Consider the following 15,182-nt stretch of genomic DNA (forward strand, 5'->3'; position numbering starts at 1 on the left):
TTTCAAGATGGCGTCCAAGATGGGCGGGGAGCCCTTAAAATATCCTAACTGCTTCATTATTTGACTTAGTCAAGTCATCTTGGTGTCTAACCCCATGTTTTCTGGGTCTGTGAATCCATTGGACTTGTCTAAATTGCACTGACATGATTACATACTTATGGAATACATGATTTTGTGAGAATACTGTAAGGTTTTATCATTGTTTGGGGTGAACCAGAGATGTAAACAATTTAGCCTATGTCATGTCACTTGTTTTGCTAAAACACAGACTTTACATTTGATGTAAAAGTTATTGCATCCAAAAGTAACTTAAATTGGAGATGTATAACTTTAATCATAACTTTGATCATAAACAACCCTGTATTAGCCCGAACAGAGGCCTGTGTGTGAAACCTCTAAAATGGTCACTCTTTTCAATTTTAATTAGGTAATTAATATGTAATGCATCCTTTATAGATGTTTTAGAGTATAAAGGTGGCATTATACTAAACACAACAAACCTAAATTCACCATTTTCAGGCAATTCAGAAGATGGGAGAATAGAATATTAACATTTGATATTGCGTGACTCATTGTAATGTTGTTGGCAGCACAGTGTATACCATTTTGCTCAAACAAAATTCATCATTGACTACTTAAAAGAAAAGTTCTTCATTTTTTGTAATTTAATTTAAAAAAGTAAACTTTTTTATTCTGTTTGTTACGACTTACAGCTTAGGAAAATAAAAAATTCAGTATCTCAAAAAATTTGAATATTCCATTTTGAGCTTGATTAGTTTTATTAATTATTAGTATAAATACTGGGTACCTCCTGGGCTAGTTCAGAACATGCAACCACAATTATGGGAAAGACTACTGACTTGACTGTTGTCCAGAAGACAATCATCATAACCCTCTGCTAGGTTAAGCCACAGAAGGTCATTGCTGAAAGGGCTGGCTGTTCACAGAGTGCTGTATCAAAATATATTTATAGAAAGTTGACTGGAAGGAAAAAGTGTGGTAGGAAAAGGTGCATAAGCAACAGGGATGACTTCAGCCTTGGGAAGATTGTTAGGAAAAGCAGATTCAAGAACTTGGGAGAGCTTCACAAGGAGTGGGCTGAAGCCGGAGTCAGCGCATCAAGAGTCATCACGTTCAGACATCTTCAAGAAAAGGGATACAGCAGTCACATTCCTAAAACCAAGCCACTCCTGAACCAAAAAAAAAAAATCAGAAGCATTTCACCTGGGATAAGAAGAAAAAGAGCTGGACTGTTGCTCAGTGGTTCACAGTCCTCTTTTCAGATGAAAGTTCCATTTCATTTGGAATTCAAGGTCTGGAGGAAGACTGGAGAGGCACAGAATCCAAAGTCCGGTGTGAAGTTTCTGAAGTCAGTGATGATTTGAGTGCCGTGACGTCTGCTGGTGTTGGTTCATTGTTTTATCAAGTCCAAAGTCAATGCAGCCATCTACCAGGAGATTTTGTAGCACGTTATGTTTCCACCTGCTGACAAGCTTAATGGAGATGCTGGTTTAATTTTGCAGCAGGAATTTAGCACCTATGTCAGGGATCTAGGAGGGAGGACCCAATTTCATTGGGAGGTAATAAGGTTTTATTGACAAAACAGATGGATACAAGAGGGTAGTGAAGTGAACAATAGATAACACAACAGGATAACAGTTAACAGGAACAGCTAGGGGAGGCCACTGGAAAAGCTTCAGGAAACAACTGGCAGAATGCTTGGCAACAGAGGGGGCAGCAAAACCAGACTGATGGAGAAGACCACACAAGGCACCGTAGAGCAGATCTCAGACAGTTGTTAACCACTGACTCTGAAACAGACCAAGTGCCAGGTAGGTAGAACCAGGGCAGGACACACGGGGACAGGGTCAGGAACTCGAACACAAAACTAGACAGGACAAAGCTCCACAAAAACACAAATTAAACTCAAGACAAGGAAAGATATAAGCCAATGAACTAATAAAAGGTTAAGTAACAAGATAAGAAATTACCAGTTTAACCAACAAGAATCAAGACTAGAAAAAGCCAAATAAATATTACAAATAAAAGCCAAAAGCAAGAACAAACAACTTACACAAGACCAACCAGACAAGGAGACACGGGCGCATATTCAGCCACATACAGAGACAGAGAGGGTGTGAATGACCATGAACCAGCAAACAAAAAAGGGTAAGGGGCACTATAAATAAGGAGGAAAATACATGAGGGACAGTTGAGCACAATAAGACTGACCAGGCTGACGAGGGGGGTGTGGTAAACAGGAAACAAGGAGGAGTTGCTAAAGGAACACATGGCCGAGAAAACAATTAACAAAGCCATGTGCTGATACTAGACACAATAAACAAAACATAAAACAAAGTGCAAAACCCTCACAACCTACCCACAGTGCCAAAACCACTTCCAAATGATTTGCTGACCATGATATTATTGTGCTTGATTGGCCAGCCAACTCACCTGACCTCACAGAGAATCTATGGGGTATTGTGAAGAGGATAAGTAATATCTGAAAAACAATACAGAGGAGCTGAAGGCCCCATCAAAGCAACCTGCAGTACCACAGACAGTAATTGCAAAAGGAGCCCTAACCAAGTATTGATAGCATAATTAAACCTACTTTGGAGATACTGAACCTGTAAGTCGTAACCATCAGAACTCAAACAAAAACTCTTTACATATTTCAGTTTGTACGTGTGCAATAAATGTAGAATATAAAAGGTTTGCTTTTTAAAATTAAATTACAAAAAATAAATAACTTTTCCATGATATTCTATTTTTTTTTTTTTACATGAACCTGCATGTACTTAAGGGAAATTGTACATATTTTCCCCATAAATATGCTTGTAACCAATTGCTTTTATATATAATTGGACTTATAATCACTTCATACAATCATACAAATATGCTAGCTATAATATTACATGGCAAAAAACATGTATCAGGCACCAATATTTCTGGTCTAGGAGGAATACAAAGGAGTAATGGTAATTTTAAGGACCTGGCGGCGGCCATTTTGAAAAACGGGGCCTTTCTTGGAGTCAAACTTTGGTAAACTTTTAGTATGTTTTTAAGTACATTTGATACTACTGTAAACCACTCTGAAACCTTTTGTTAGAATTTTTTTGGGGTCAAGACATATTTGCAGCTGACTAAATTAAATACAAAACTTGATCTCATCTGAAAAGAGGACTTTTAGAAATTCTTCTTTTTCAGCAAATTCCCTGACATGTTTGTGTCTGGTGGCTCTTGATGACTTGACCCCAGCCCCTGTCCATTCCTTGTGAAGCTCACTCAAACTCTTGAATCGATTTTTGCTTGACAATCCGCATTACCTTCATTACCGCATTACCTTCTCTACTTCCTGTTGGCCTTCTGTAGCTAATCATAGCTCCATGTAGCTGTTTTTATTTTATATTTTTTCTCTATAATCTTTCTTACTATCACTGTCTGTTTGTTTGTTTTTTTTTAATTGTAAAATATAACTTAATTCACACCATATTTCTGATATTACCGATCAATCTTATCAGATTAACTTTGATCGTTCACTCTTCCGTGACTGCAGCACACCTGCAAAGCGTTAGCACTCGTTAGCTTGTCATTAGCGTTTTCTTTTCTCCTCTCCTCTCCTCTCTCACGCTGCAGTTTTCCACAAGTTCATCAAACAACCGCAGTAAGAATATTTCATCAAGCACGGTGAGTAATGGCTTCTCCTACAATTGTTATTTGCACCTCTTGCCACATGTACAGTTTATCTATCTCTGTCGCTGATGAGGGATTCACATGTGATAAATGCAGGGAAACAGTTAGGCTGACAGAGAGCCCAGCAGAGCCCCTGCAGCAGGGCAACTGGGTGACGGTGAGGCAGCGTAGTCGTGGGTCAAAACACCGCTCTTCTGTTCCGATCAAAACATTAAACAGGTTCTCCCCACTCAGTGATGCACCCACTGAGAAACCTGATGAAAGTGCTCTAGTTATTGGCGATTCTATTGTACGGAACGTGAATATAGAGACACCAGCCACCATAGTCAAATGTTTACCGGGAGCCAGAGCGCCTGACATCTTGGCAAATTTAAAAGTGCTGGCTAATGCTAAACGTAAATACAGTAAGATTGTTATTCATGCCGGCGCTAATGATGTTCGACTTCGCCAGTCGGAGATCACTAAAAATAACTTTAAAGAGGTGTGTGAACTTGCAAGCACGATGTCAGACACTGTAATATGCTCTGGTCCCCTCCCTGCTTACCGTGGTGACGAGATGCATAGCAGATTGTCATCACTCAATGGCTGGATGTCTAAGTGGTGCCCACAGAATAACATAGGTTATATAGACAATTGGACGAGCTTTTGGGGCAGACCTGACCTGTTTAAAAGAGATGGTCTTCATCCCTCCTGGGGTGGCGCCACTCTTCTGTCTAGAAATATGGCAAATAGTCTTAGTGTTCATACTTGACTAACTGGGGCCCAGGTCAGGAAGCAGACAGACTGGCTAAACCGACCGTCTGCTAGCTGCCTCCCGTCACAGAGGTCAGTTAATTCTCAGCACATAGAGACTCTTTCACCTAGTTATCACACTATAGAGACTGTGTCTGTTCCACGAACTAGAAAATACAAAAAACGTCCAAACCAAGTTAAGGTTAACAATTTAATTGAGGTTCAACAAATAAAAAACAAATGCAATATGGATAAACAAATGATAAAGATTGGCTAATTGAATATCAGATCCATTTCTACGAAAACACTTTTTGTAAATAATATGATAACTGATCATAATATAGATGTGCTCTGCTTGACAGAAACCTGGCTAAAACCTGATGATTACATTATTTTAAATGAGTCCACCCCCCAAGATTATTGTTATAAACACGAGCCGCGTCTAAAAGGCAAAGGGGGAGGTGTTGCTTCAATTTATAATAACGTTTTCAGGATTTCTCAGAGGGCAGGCTTCAAGTATAACTCGTTTGAAGTAATGGTGCTTCATATAACATTATCCAGAGAAACCAATGTTAATGATAAATCCCCTGTTATGTTTGTACTGGCTACTGTATACAGGCCACCAGGGCACCATACAGACTTTATTAAAGAGTTTGGTGATTTTACATCCGAGTTAGTTCTGGCTGCAGATAAAGTCTTAATAGTTGGTGATTTTAATATCCATGTCGATAATGAAAAAGATGTATTGGGATCAGCATTTATAGACATTCTGAACTCTATTGGTGTTAGACAACACGTTTCAGGACCTACTCATTGTCGAAATCATACTCTAGATTTAATACTGTCACATGGAATTGATGTTGATAGTGTTGAAATTATTCAGCCAAGTGATGATATCTCAGATCATTATTTAGTTCTGTGTAAACTTCATATAGCCAAAATTGTAAATTCTACTTCTTGTTACAAGTATCGAAGAACCATCACTTCTACCACAAAAGACAGCTTTTTAAGTTATCTTCCTGATGTATCCGAATTACTTAGCATATCCAAAACCTCAGAACAACTTGATGATGTAACAGAAACTATGGACTCTCTCTTTTCTAGCACTTTAAATACAGTTGCTCCTTTACGCTTAAGAAAGGTTAAGGAAAACAGTTTGACACCATGGTATAATGAGCATACTCGCACCCTAAAGAGAGCAGCCCGAAAAATGGAGCGCAGCTGGAGGAAAACAAAACTAGAGGTATTTTGTATTGCTTGGCGGGAAAGTAGCATATCCTACCGAAAAGCATTAAAAACTGCTAGATCTGATTACTTTTCTTCTCTTTTAGAAGAAAACAAACATAACCCCAGGTATTTATTCAATACAGTGGCTAAATTAACGAAAAATAAAGCCTCAACAAGTGTTGACATTTCCCAACACCACAGCAGTAATGACTTTATGAACTACTTTACTTCTAAAATCGATACTATTAGAGATAAAATTGCAACCATTCAGCCGTCAGCTACAGTTTCGCATCAGACAGTGCACTATAGACCCCCTGAGGAACAGTTCCACTCATTCTCTACTATAGGAGAGGAAGAATTGTATAAACTTGTTAAATCATCTAAACTTACAACATGTATGTTAGACCCTATACCATCTAAGCTCTTAAAAGAGGTGCTTCCAGAAGTCATAGGTCCTCTTCTGACTATTATTAATTCCTCATTGTTATTAGGACATGTCCCCAAAACCTTCAAACTGGCTGTTATTAAGCCTCTCATAAAAAAGCCACAACTTGACCCCAGAGAACTAGTTAATTATAGACCAATCTCGAATCTCCCTTTTCTGTCCAAGATACTAGAAAAGGTGGTATCCTCACAATTATATTCCTCCTTAGAGAAAAATGGTATATGTGAGGATTTCCAGTCAGGATTTAGACCGTATCATAGTACTGAAACTGCTCTCCTTAGAGTTACAAATGATCTGCTCTTATCATCTGATCGTGGGTGTATCTCTCTATTAGTTTTATTGGATCTTAGTGCTGCGTTTGACACAATTGACCACAACATTCTTTTGCATAGACTTGAACACTTTGTTGGCATCAGTGGAAGTGCATTAGCATGGTTTAAATCGTACTTATATGACCGCCATCAGTTCGTAGCAGTGAATGAAGATGTATCATATCGATCACAAGTGCAGTATGGAGTACCTCAAGGCTCAGTTCTAGGGCCGCTACTCTTCACGCTTTATATGTTACCCTTGGGAGATATCATCAGGAAACATGGTGTTAGCTTTCACTGTTATGCTGATGATACGCAGCTCTATATTTCCTCGCAGCCCGGTGAAACACACCAATTTGAAAAACTAATGGAATGCATAGTCGATATAAAAAATTGGATGACGAGTAATTTCTTACTGCTAAATTCAGAAAAAACAGAGGTGTTAATCATAGGGCCTAAAAACTCTACTTGTAATAACCTAGAACACTGTCTAAGACTTGATGGTTGCTCTGTCAATTCTTCGTCATCAGTTAGGAACCTAGGTGTGCTACTTGATCGCAATCTTTCCTTAGAAAGCCACGTTTCTAGCATTTGTAAAACTGCATTTTTCCATCTCAAAAATATATCTAAATTACGGCCTATGCTCTCAATGTCAAATGCAGAAATGTTAATCCATGCATTTATGACTTCAAGGTTAGACTACTGTAATGCTTTATTGGGTGGTTGTTCTGCACGCTTGGTAAACAAACTACAGCTAGTCCAAAATGCAGCAGCAAGAGTTCTTACTAGAACCAGGAAGTATGACCATATTAGCCCGGTCCTGTCCACACTGCACTGGCTCCCTATCAAACATCGTATAGATTTTAAAATATTGCTTATTACTTATAAAGCCCTGAATGGTTTAGCACCTCAGTATTTGAATGAGCTCCTTTTACATTATAATCCTCTACGTACGCTTCTTCTCAAGAATTTTATAATACCTAGAATATCAAAATCAACTGCGGGCGGCAGATCCTTTTCCTATTTGGCGCCTAAACTCTGGAATAACCTACCTAACATTGTTCGGGAGGCAGACACACTCTTGCAGTTTAAATCTAGATTAAAGACCCATCTCTTTAACCTGGCATACACATAACATACTAATATGCTTTTAATATCCAAATCCGTTAAAGGATTTTTAGGCTGCATTAATTAGGTAAACTGGAACCGGAACACTTCACATAACACCGTACTTTCTACATCATTAGAAGAATGGCATCTACGCTAATATTTGTCTGTTTCTCTCTTGTTCCGAGGTCACCGTGGCCACCAGATCCAGTCTGTGTCCAGATCAGAGGGTCACTGCAGTCACCCGGATCCAGTACGTATCCAGACCAGATGGTGGATCAGCACCTAGAAAGGACCTCTACTGCCCTGAAAGACAGCCGAGACCAGGACAACTAGAGCCCCAGATACAGATCCCCTGTAAAGACCTTGTCTCAGAGGAGCACCAGGACAAGACCACAGGAAACAGATGATTCTTCTGCACAATCTGACTTTGCTGCAGCCTGGAATTGAACTACTGGTTTCGTCTGGTCAGAGGAGAACTGGCCCCCCAACTGAGCCTGGTTTCTCCCAAGGTTTTTTTCTCCATTCTGTCACCGATGGAGTTTCGGTTCCTTGCCGCTGTCGCCTCTGGCTTGCTTAGTTGGGGTCACTTCATCTACAGCGATATCGTTGACTTGATTGCAAATTAAAACAGACACTATTTCAACTGAACAGAGATGACATCAATGAATTCAATGATGAACTGCCTTTAACTATCATTTTGCATTATTGAGACACTGTTTTCCAAATGAATGTTGTTCAGTGCTTTGGCGCAATGTATTTTGTTTAAAGCACTATATAAATAAAGGTGATTGATTGATTGATTGATAAGGCTGCGGTTCTCTCGTTTGGTTGTGCATCTTTTTCTTCCACACTTTTCCCTTCCAAACAACCTTCTGTTAACATGCTTGGATACAGCAATCTGTGAACAGACAGCTTATTTGGCAATGAATGTTGGTGGCTTACCCCTCCTTGTGAAGGGTGTCAGTGATTGTCCTCTGGACAACTGTCAGATCAGCAGTCTTCCCCATGATTGTATAGCCTAGTAAACCAAACTGAGAGACCATTTTGTAGGCTCAAGAAACGTTACAGGTGTTTTTAGTTGATTAGTGGATTGGCATATCACCATATTGTAATTTTGTTGAGATAGTGAATTAGTGGGGTTTTATAATATAATATGTGCCAAATCATCACAAAAGAACCAAAAGCTTAAACTACTTCAGTCTGTGTGCATTGAATTTATTTAATAGACAAGTTTCACTATTTGAGTTGAATTACTGAAATAAATGAACTTTTCCATGACATTCTAATTTAATGAAAAGCACCTGTACATTTAAAAATTGCTGAAACTACTAAAAGAATCCTATTATGCCATTTTACGAAGTCTTAAATTGGTTTTTGGAGTGTATTAGAGTAACCTCTTATGCTTGATTGTTTAAAAAATGCATGATTTTCCAGTTTCTTCCCAGTTTGTCTTTAATGCACTGTTTAGTATTTGTTTTGATGAAGCCCCCTTTCGAAACCATTTTTTTTTCTCTGATTCTTTAGCTGGCCCAGTGTGTTTCGATTGGCAAATTGCTTATAGCATATTCCAGAAATGTCACAAATGTGAGTTTCCATTTGCTCAATTGTAAATTTTTACGAAAGCATGAGTTTTACCAGTTTGAATCTCATTCAGACCCTGAAAATGTTTACAAACAAAAAGATCATGCAGAAAAAGAACAAATAAAAGGGTTTTGGAACCAGGAAGGAAGAAACTAAACAGAATCTCTTCAACATGGCACCAACATGCCACAACAACATGCAACTAAAGCAGCTCAACAAGGCCTTGCCCATGAGTGGAGATTATTTAAATGAGTGACATTGTCACTTCACAAGCTCCAGAAGCAGCAAGTTGTAGTCCCAATTAGAAATTTGTTCTTGAAAAGTATTTTCTGTTAAACAAATCTAAGTTAAGCATCATAAACTTGCAAATCCTTTAAATTTAATTTAAATTATGCATTTAGCAGACGCTTTTATCCAAAGCAACTAACAGTGCATTCAGGCTATACATTTTTACCTGTCATGTGTTCCCGGGGGGAATCAAACCCCCAACCTTGCGCTTGATAAGGCAATGCTCTACCAATTGAGCTAAAGGAACACTTATTAACAGTTATTTGCAATTATAACTATATTTGGAGAGAGTATATAAGCTACAGATACCTTTTTTAGAGATTATTTTCAAGTGGAGAGAACAACTGCATGCGACTTTACAGGATTTAAGATTGCTGATGTCATCTTGCTGTGATAAGTAATTCGATTGCATTCCCATTTTGTGTTCTATTTATTCTTCTCTCTTCTTTCTCAGATTACAATAGAGGACAGTGACTCTGATGAGAATGTTGCATTTTTAAAATGTTCCAAGCCAAAGCAAAAGTAAGTTGAAAAGCATAAACATTGAAAACACATTTTAGCAATTTGTTTAGCATATTTTTGCATTCCTGGAGTAATTTAACTACAGAGTGCTTAAGGGGATACACCACCCCAAAATTCAAATTTTGTCATTAATTACCCCCATGTCGTTCCAAACTCGTAAAAGCTTTGTTTGATCTCGAAACAAAATTTAAGACATTTTGGGTGAAAACAAGGATGCTTGTGACCAGGGCTCTGAACCGGTTCAAGGAACGAAAACAGAACGGGAACGAACGAAATTTTGACAGGAACAGAACCAGAAACAGAAACAAAATCTAATTTTATAGTTCCGAACAGAATCGAACATTTGAAATGGCCATTAACCGGTTAATAACTTTATTTTATCATTCCATTTAATATTAGAAATTTGCTGTCAATGAATCATGAATCATGAATTCCAGAAGTACGGTATATGCAAATGTGAATGCAGTGAGTGAAATGTCCGCTCAGCTGTGAACTCCTCATAGGCAAGTCGCAATGGCAATGCACTGCCCTTGAGTTTATCTGAGGATAGTATGAGATGAATTCAACAGATCGCACACCTGCAGCACTTCTGTGAATGGAGAAAACTGAAAAACCCCTATAGGCTTACATAAAAAGGAATATAGGCATGTACACTAAATATATTTCACTTAAATCATATTGACAGATAAATGAAATGAACGCAAAAGTGTGCTAAATTACAGTTCATTGTGACACGTTCCAAAGTTTTCGAAAAGGAAAACGAAACTGCAGAGAGAAGTTTTCTTTATTTTGCAAAAGCTTTACAGTTTTAATTATTTTGCAAAAGCTGACAGCTTTGAATAATGTCTTGCTTCTATATATAACCAATCAGCTTTGGTATGACCATCACGCTGACACAACATCATTCAGAGTGACCGCGCCTTACTGTGCTGATGAAGCCGATATGAAGGATGATGTTTTATGTAGATAAAAGTACAAACACTATATAATAAATAATATTTTAGCATCCAGATACGTAGGGAACATGGAAACATTTGGATTTGTGCCGGATGAGAGATGCAGGCATCAGCTTCAGCTTAAATTAATTTGTTTTGGGATTGACGTTTTTAGCCTAAACTTGTTTTGTTTCAGAGTGAAACTAATAGCTGTTTTTATGTTTGTAAACATTTTGCTTTAGACTACAGGCATTTTAGCCTTATTTCAGAAAGTAATAGGGCTAATAAAATGCAATGTGACGCTGTAACTTAAGGTTTTTTTTTTCACTTTCAAAACGCCATCTTTCATCCTTGTTTTTTTTTTTTTTTTTTTTTTTTTTTTTTTTATACAGTGCAGCAAATATTTTTCAATATCTTAAAAAATGTCTTTAAAGTGTTGATAGATTTTATAGTTTTTAGATTTTACATTTATGAGATTAGAATCGCATACACATTTGGCCAAAATCTAGAAAAGATGACTAACCACAACAAGTTATTGACTGACGTTAGATCTCTATTTTTTCTTTTTCTTTTTGATTAAATAAGACGCTGTACTTTATTATTATTACATTACTATTATTGTAGGGAGTGAAATTTAAGGTTAAAATTAATGTAATGCAGTTAGAGAGGTAGAGTGTGAGAGAGAGATGATGCACACTGTGTAATCAGATGTGGCTAATCCCTAATGGTCAACTCTTCATGTTTAATAAATCAAGTGTTATGATAAGTGTTATTTGTTCAACCCCATCCGGTTTCGGAACGGTAATAATTCAGAGGAAAGCAGGAACAGAAACGTTACAATATCGATTCTGCTCGGAGTGAATCGATTAAATTTTCATTTTGGGGTGGAGTATCCCTTTAAGACTGAAAAGCTGTTAAATGAATTTAGTTAACTATTAAAAAATAAGGTTACACTTTATTTCCATAGTCCACTTTAGACATTCTACTGGCTATAAGTAACTTTGTAACTACATGTCAACTACATATCAACTAATAACTAAACCTGTTGCACATGCCTTTTTTGTTTAACCAACAGGCCAACTTCATTAAGTGCCAATAAGAGGGTCTCCCAGAGCCAGAGCCAGTCTTTTAAAGGAGTATGTTTTGATGATGAAGTTGAGGTAGGAATAATATCCACTCCTTATTGTTTTGAATTTGATAACAAAAAAAAATGATATTTACCTTCACTTCTCCCCACAGGATGAGTTTGATCCATTCAAGGGGTCAAGACCGCAGCGCAGATAAGGAAAGAAACCCAATTGCTTGTCTACTTTTCTCAGTCCTTCCAGAGTTTTTGCAGAGATTGGAGTAAAATAGTTTGTTGAAGATTAACTTGCCTACAGTTGTTTTAAAAACTGTTAGATGTTAGATGATGAACATTGTTGTCTTCTAATGTCCCAGATATTTATTTGAGGACATGCATCCATGTGTGTTTATGAAAGCAAAAGTGTGTTTATGTCTGTTCCAAGCCAATAAAAACCATAAACTGTCACTTTCTTCTTAGGTATACATTCATAGGAAAATATGTTATTGCTACAAGGCAAAATATTATATTTGATGATTCAGGCAGGGAGAATCTTATTAGTTTGTTGTTTTACCAAGTTTACTCAACAAATGTATTTTACAGAAAAAATACTGCTACAACAATCACCCCAGACACACAATATAATTTAATCTGGTTACTGGTTACTAAGTTTTCCACATCTCCAAATGCCATAGAAATTAGTAAGAGGATCCAGCCTTCAACTAACATAGGACAAAGAACAACTAGGACTTATACTGTATGGATAATCAGTTGACGTCATTTTTACAGGTTCTGGTAGGTCAACAATATAGATAATTGTAGCATCTTCTGAACAAGGTGTAACATAGCTATTGGTACTCACATCACTGATGACATGTTGATTTTTGGTTCACGTCACTTAAGGTTCAGTTATGAGTACATCAGATCACCACTACCGCCTCTCGTAGTATGGTCTTGGCGGCATGAGAAAACTTCCAATAGGGGGCTCTTTGGAATTATAAAAACGGGCAAAGTTGGTCAAGTGATTTATCTGAAAAATTTGTAAGATATCATTAAATTGTAGAGCCACTTACTGTACGATAAGACACACAACTATTTGTTACATTTAACAAATAATATCTAATGCCTCCATCTAACCAAAGGGTCTTTGGACCCTTCCCCCAAAAGGAAGCTATCATCTCAAAATGTACAGAACAGGCCTCTGGTTCCCTAGCAACCAAAGGCACACTCTCTGATAACACTAGAGCTGCGTCCGAAATCGCATACTCCGTACTGGGTAATACATTTGAATTTGAACGTACTACTCGACCATTAGAAAAGTACGTTCTATATAGTATGAATGTGGGTAGTATGAATGAAATTCAGACGTACTACATCCGCCGTGTTGACATTGTCACGTGACATACGTCGTCACAACAGCGCGTAAATTTAAAGAGCCCAATCTACCGAGCGAACATCGGTGATGTTTTTCGTTATTCTTACCACTTTCGCCTACGTTTTTACGTCGTTTGAATTAACAATTCAAAGCAGGCGTCGGTTAACTGTTCGCATATCATGCCTTCGTTGACAGCTTGTAAATCCTTTACTAAATATAGATTTAGCTTTTAATTGTCTACCTCAGAATAACAGCAGCTACATCTGTGAACAGAATGACAGCCTGATTTTATGTAAGGATATAAAGTAATTTATTGTAATAAATAAATACAAATAAAATTACACAAAAGGAACATAAATCAATTAATAAACTTGAATCAATGCTTAGACAAAAACACACACACATATATACACATAAATACACACAAATACATTATAGAAATATACACAGAAACACACACACACATATACACACATCACAATATATACATAAATACATAATATATACATTATAGACAATATGCACACATATAAAAAATATATAGATATAGATAGATATAAATATATCAGCAAAAAATGTTATTCTAAAAAACAAAAACTACATATTTGCAGACTGTGAAAAGCATCATACAGGCTGCTATCACTGGCCTTTGACATCCAAGAGCTGCATAACATTGTGCACAGAATGAGCAGGTCTTTTTATGGGGATTTTGAGGTGGCTGATGACCTTGAGGCAGTGGAAGCAGCTTTTCTTCTGGTAGCTGGCACAATAGATGGCTGTTACATAAAAATTGAACCTCCAGCAAGTGAAGTCTAATGTTATTTAAACAGGAAGCAGTTTAATTCTGTTCAGCTGCAGGTCACCACCAGGGGAAGTACCTTGATATCTTTGTTGAGTATCCCGGGCCTGTGTATGATGCCAGGGTGCTGAAGAACAGCTCTATTTACACTGGAGGCCTGTATCCACCTGCAGGAAAACACATCCTGGGAGATGGTGTGTGTCCTTGTTTGAGTGCACACATCTGCCTCATCACAGCATATAGAAAGCCTGTAGAGAATCCTGTACATGTTTGATTCAACACCAATGATGCTCGTGCACAGAACATTGTTGAGAGAGCCTTCAGTATTATTTACTGTATGTTTAAAAAAAAACACCTGGAAACCTCTGCAAACTCAGTGTGCACACAAGTGCTTCAAAAGTTACTTGCTATTATTCAATTACTTAACGAACCGTCTGTAGAAAGCAGCCTTAACAAGCTGAGGAACAGCCTCTGATCGATAATGATGATTAAACATTATTTTAAACTCAATTTACAAAAAAGTCTCATCAGTTTACAATGTGTAAAACCTTAACAAGTCGGTCGATACTTGGATTATGTTAAACAAGTACACTTTAACCACAATGAACAGCGTTTATCCATAAGGTACTTACACTTCAAAACAGCGGTGTCACGATTTGCCGTTATTTTCGAATATGAGTATGACGAGTCCTCTCCCGTGGCCTCATGGGATAGAGTAGTGTCCATCCTATGCATGCTACGGAATTCGGGCGGAAGTAGTAGGCCATCCGGGTATGTCTCGCCTAATGTTTTTCGAATACTAAGTATTGTGACATACTACTTGCTTCCAGGCGGCAAGGAAGTCGACCGGAAGTTGAAGTCGGCTGGGTGCCGCCATCTTGTAGCAGAACTTCACTTTCGTTAGCATTCCCATTGACTCCTATTCATTTTGGCGTCACTTTGACAGCGAATAACTTTACATCTGAGGCGTTTAAAGACTCCGTGTGTTCTTTATTTATTTCTAAAGATACACGACAATGTATAAAGGGCTCCATTACCTTCTATGTTACATAATGGCCCCGTAGAAACAGTTTTTGTAAAAATAGGCTAACGATTGCG

The 15,182-nt window shown here is 37.7% G+C and overlaps 1 protein-coding gene across 1 annotated transcript in view; it reads left to right on the top strand.

The window, feature by feature from the left end:
* Positions 1 to 12,378, top strand: part of mre11a (MRE11 homolog A, double strand break repair nuclease) — a 271,381-nt gene extending 259,003 nt beyond the window's left edge. Inside the window, exons 18-20 of the mRNA XM_026282677.1 lie at positions 9,845 to 9,912; positions 11,923 to 12,007; positions 12,087 to 12,378. Of these exons, the coding sequence (XP_026138462.1) occupies positions 9,845 to 9,912; positions 11,923 to 12,007; positions 12,087 to 12,131 (198 nt within the window). The 3' untranslated portion in view covers positions 12,132 to 12,378. The remainder of the gene's footprint in view (positions 1 to 9,844; positions 9,913 to 11,922; positions 12,008 to 12,086) is intronic.
* Positions 12,379 to 15,182: the final 2,804 nt, after the last annotated feature.

The sequence above is a fragment of the Carassius auratus genome, chromosome 15 (assembly GCF_003368295.1).
Source record: "Carassius auratus strain Wakin chromosome 15, ASM336829v1, whole genome shotgun sequence".
In the NCBI taxonomy this organism is placed as follows: Eukaryota; Metazoa; Chordata; class Actinopteri; order Cypriniformes; family Cyprinidae; genus Carassius; species Carassius auratus.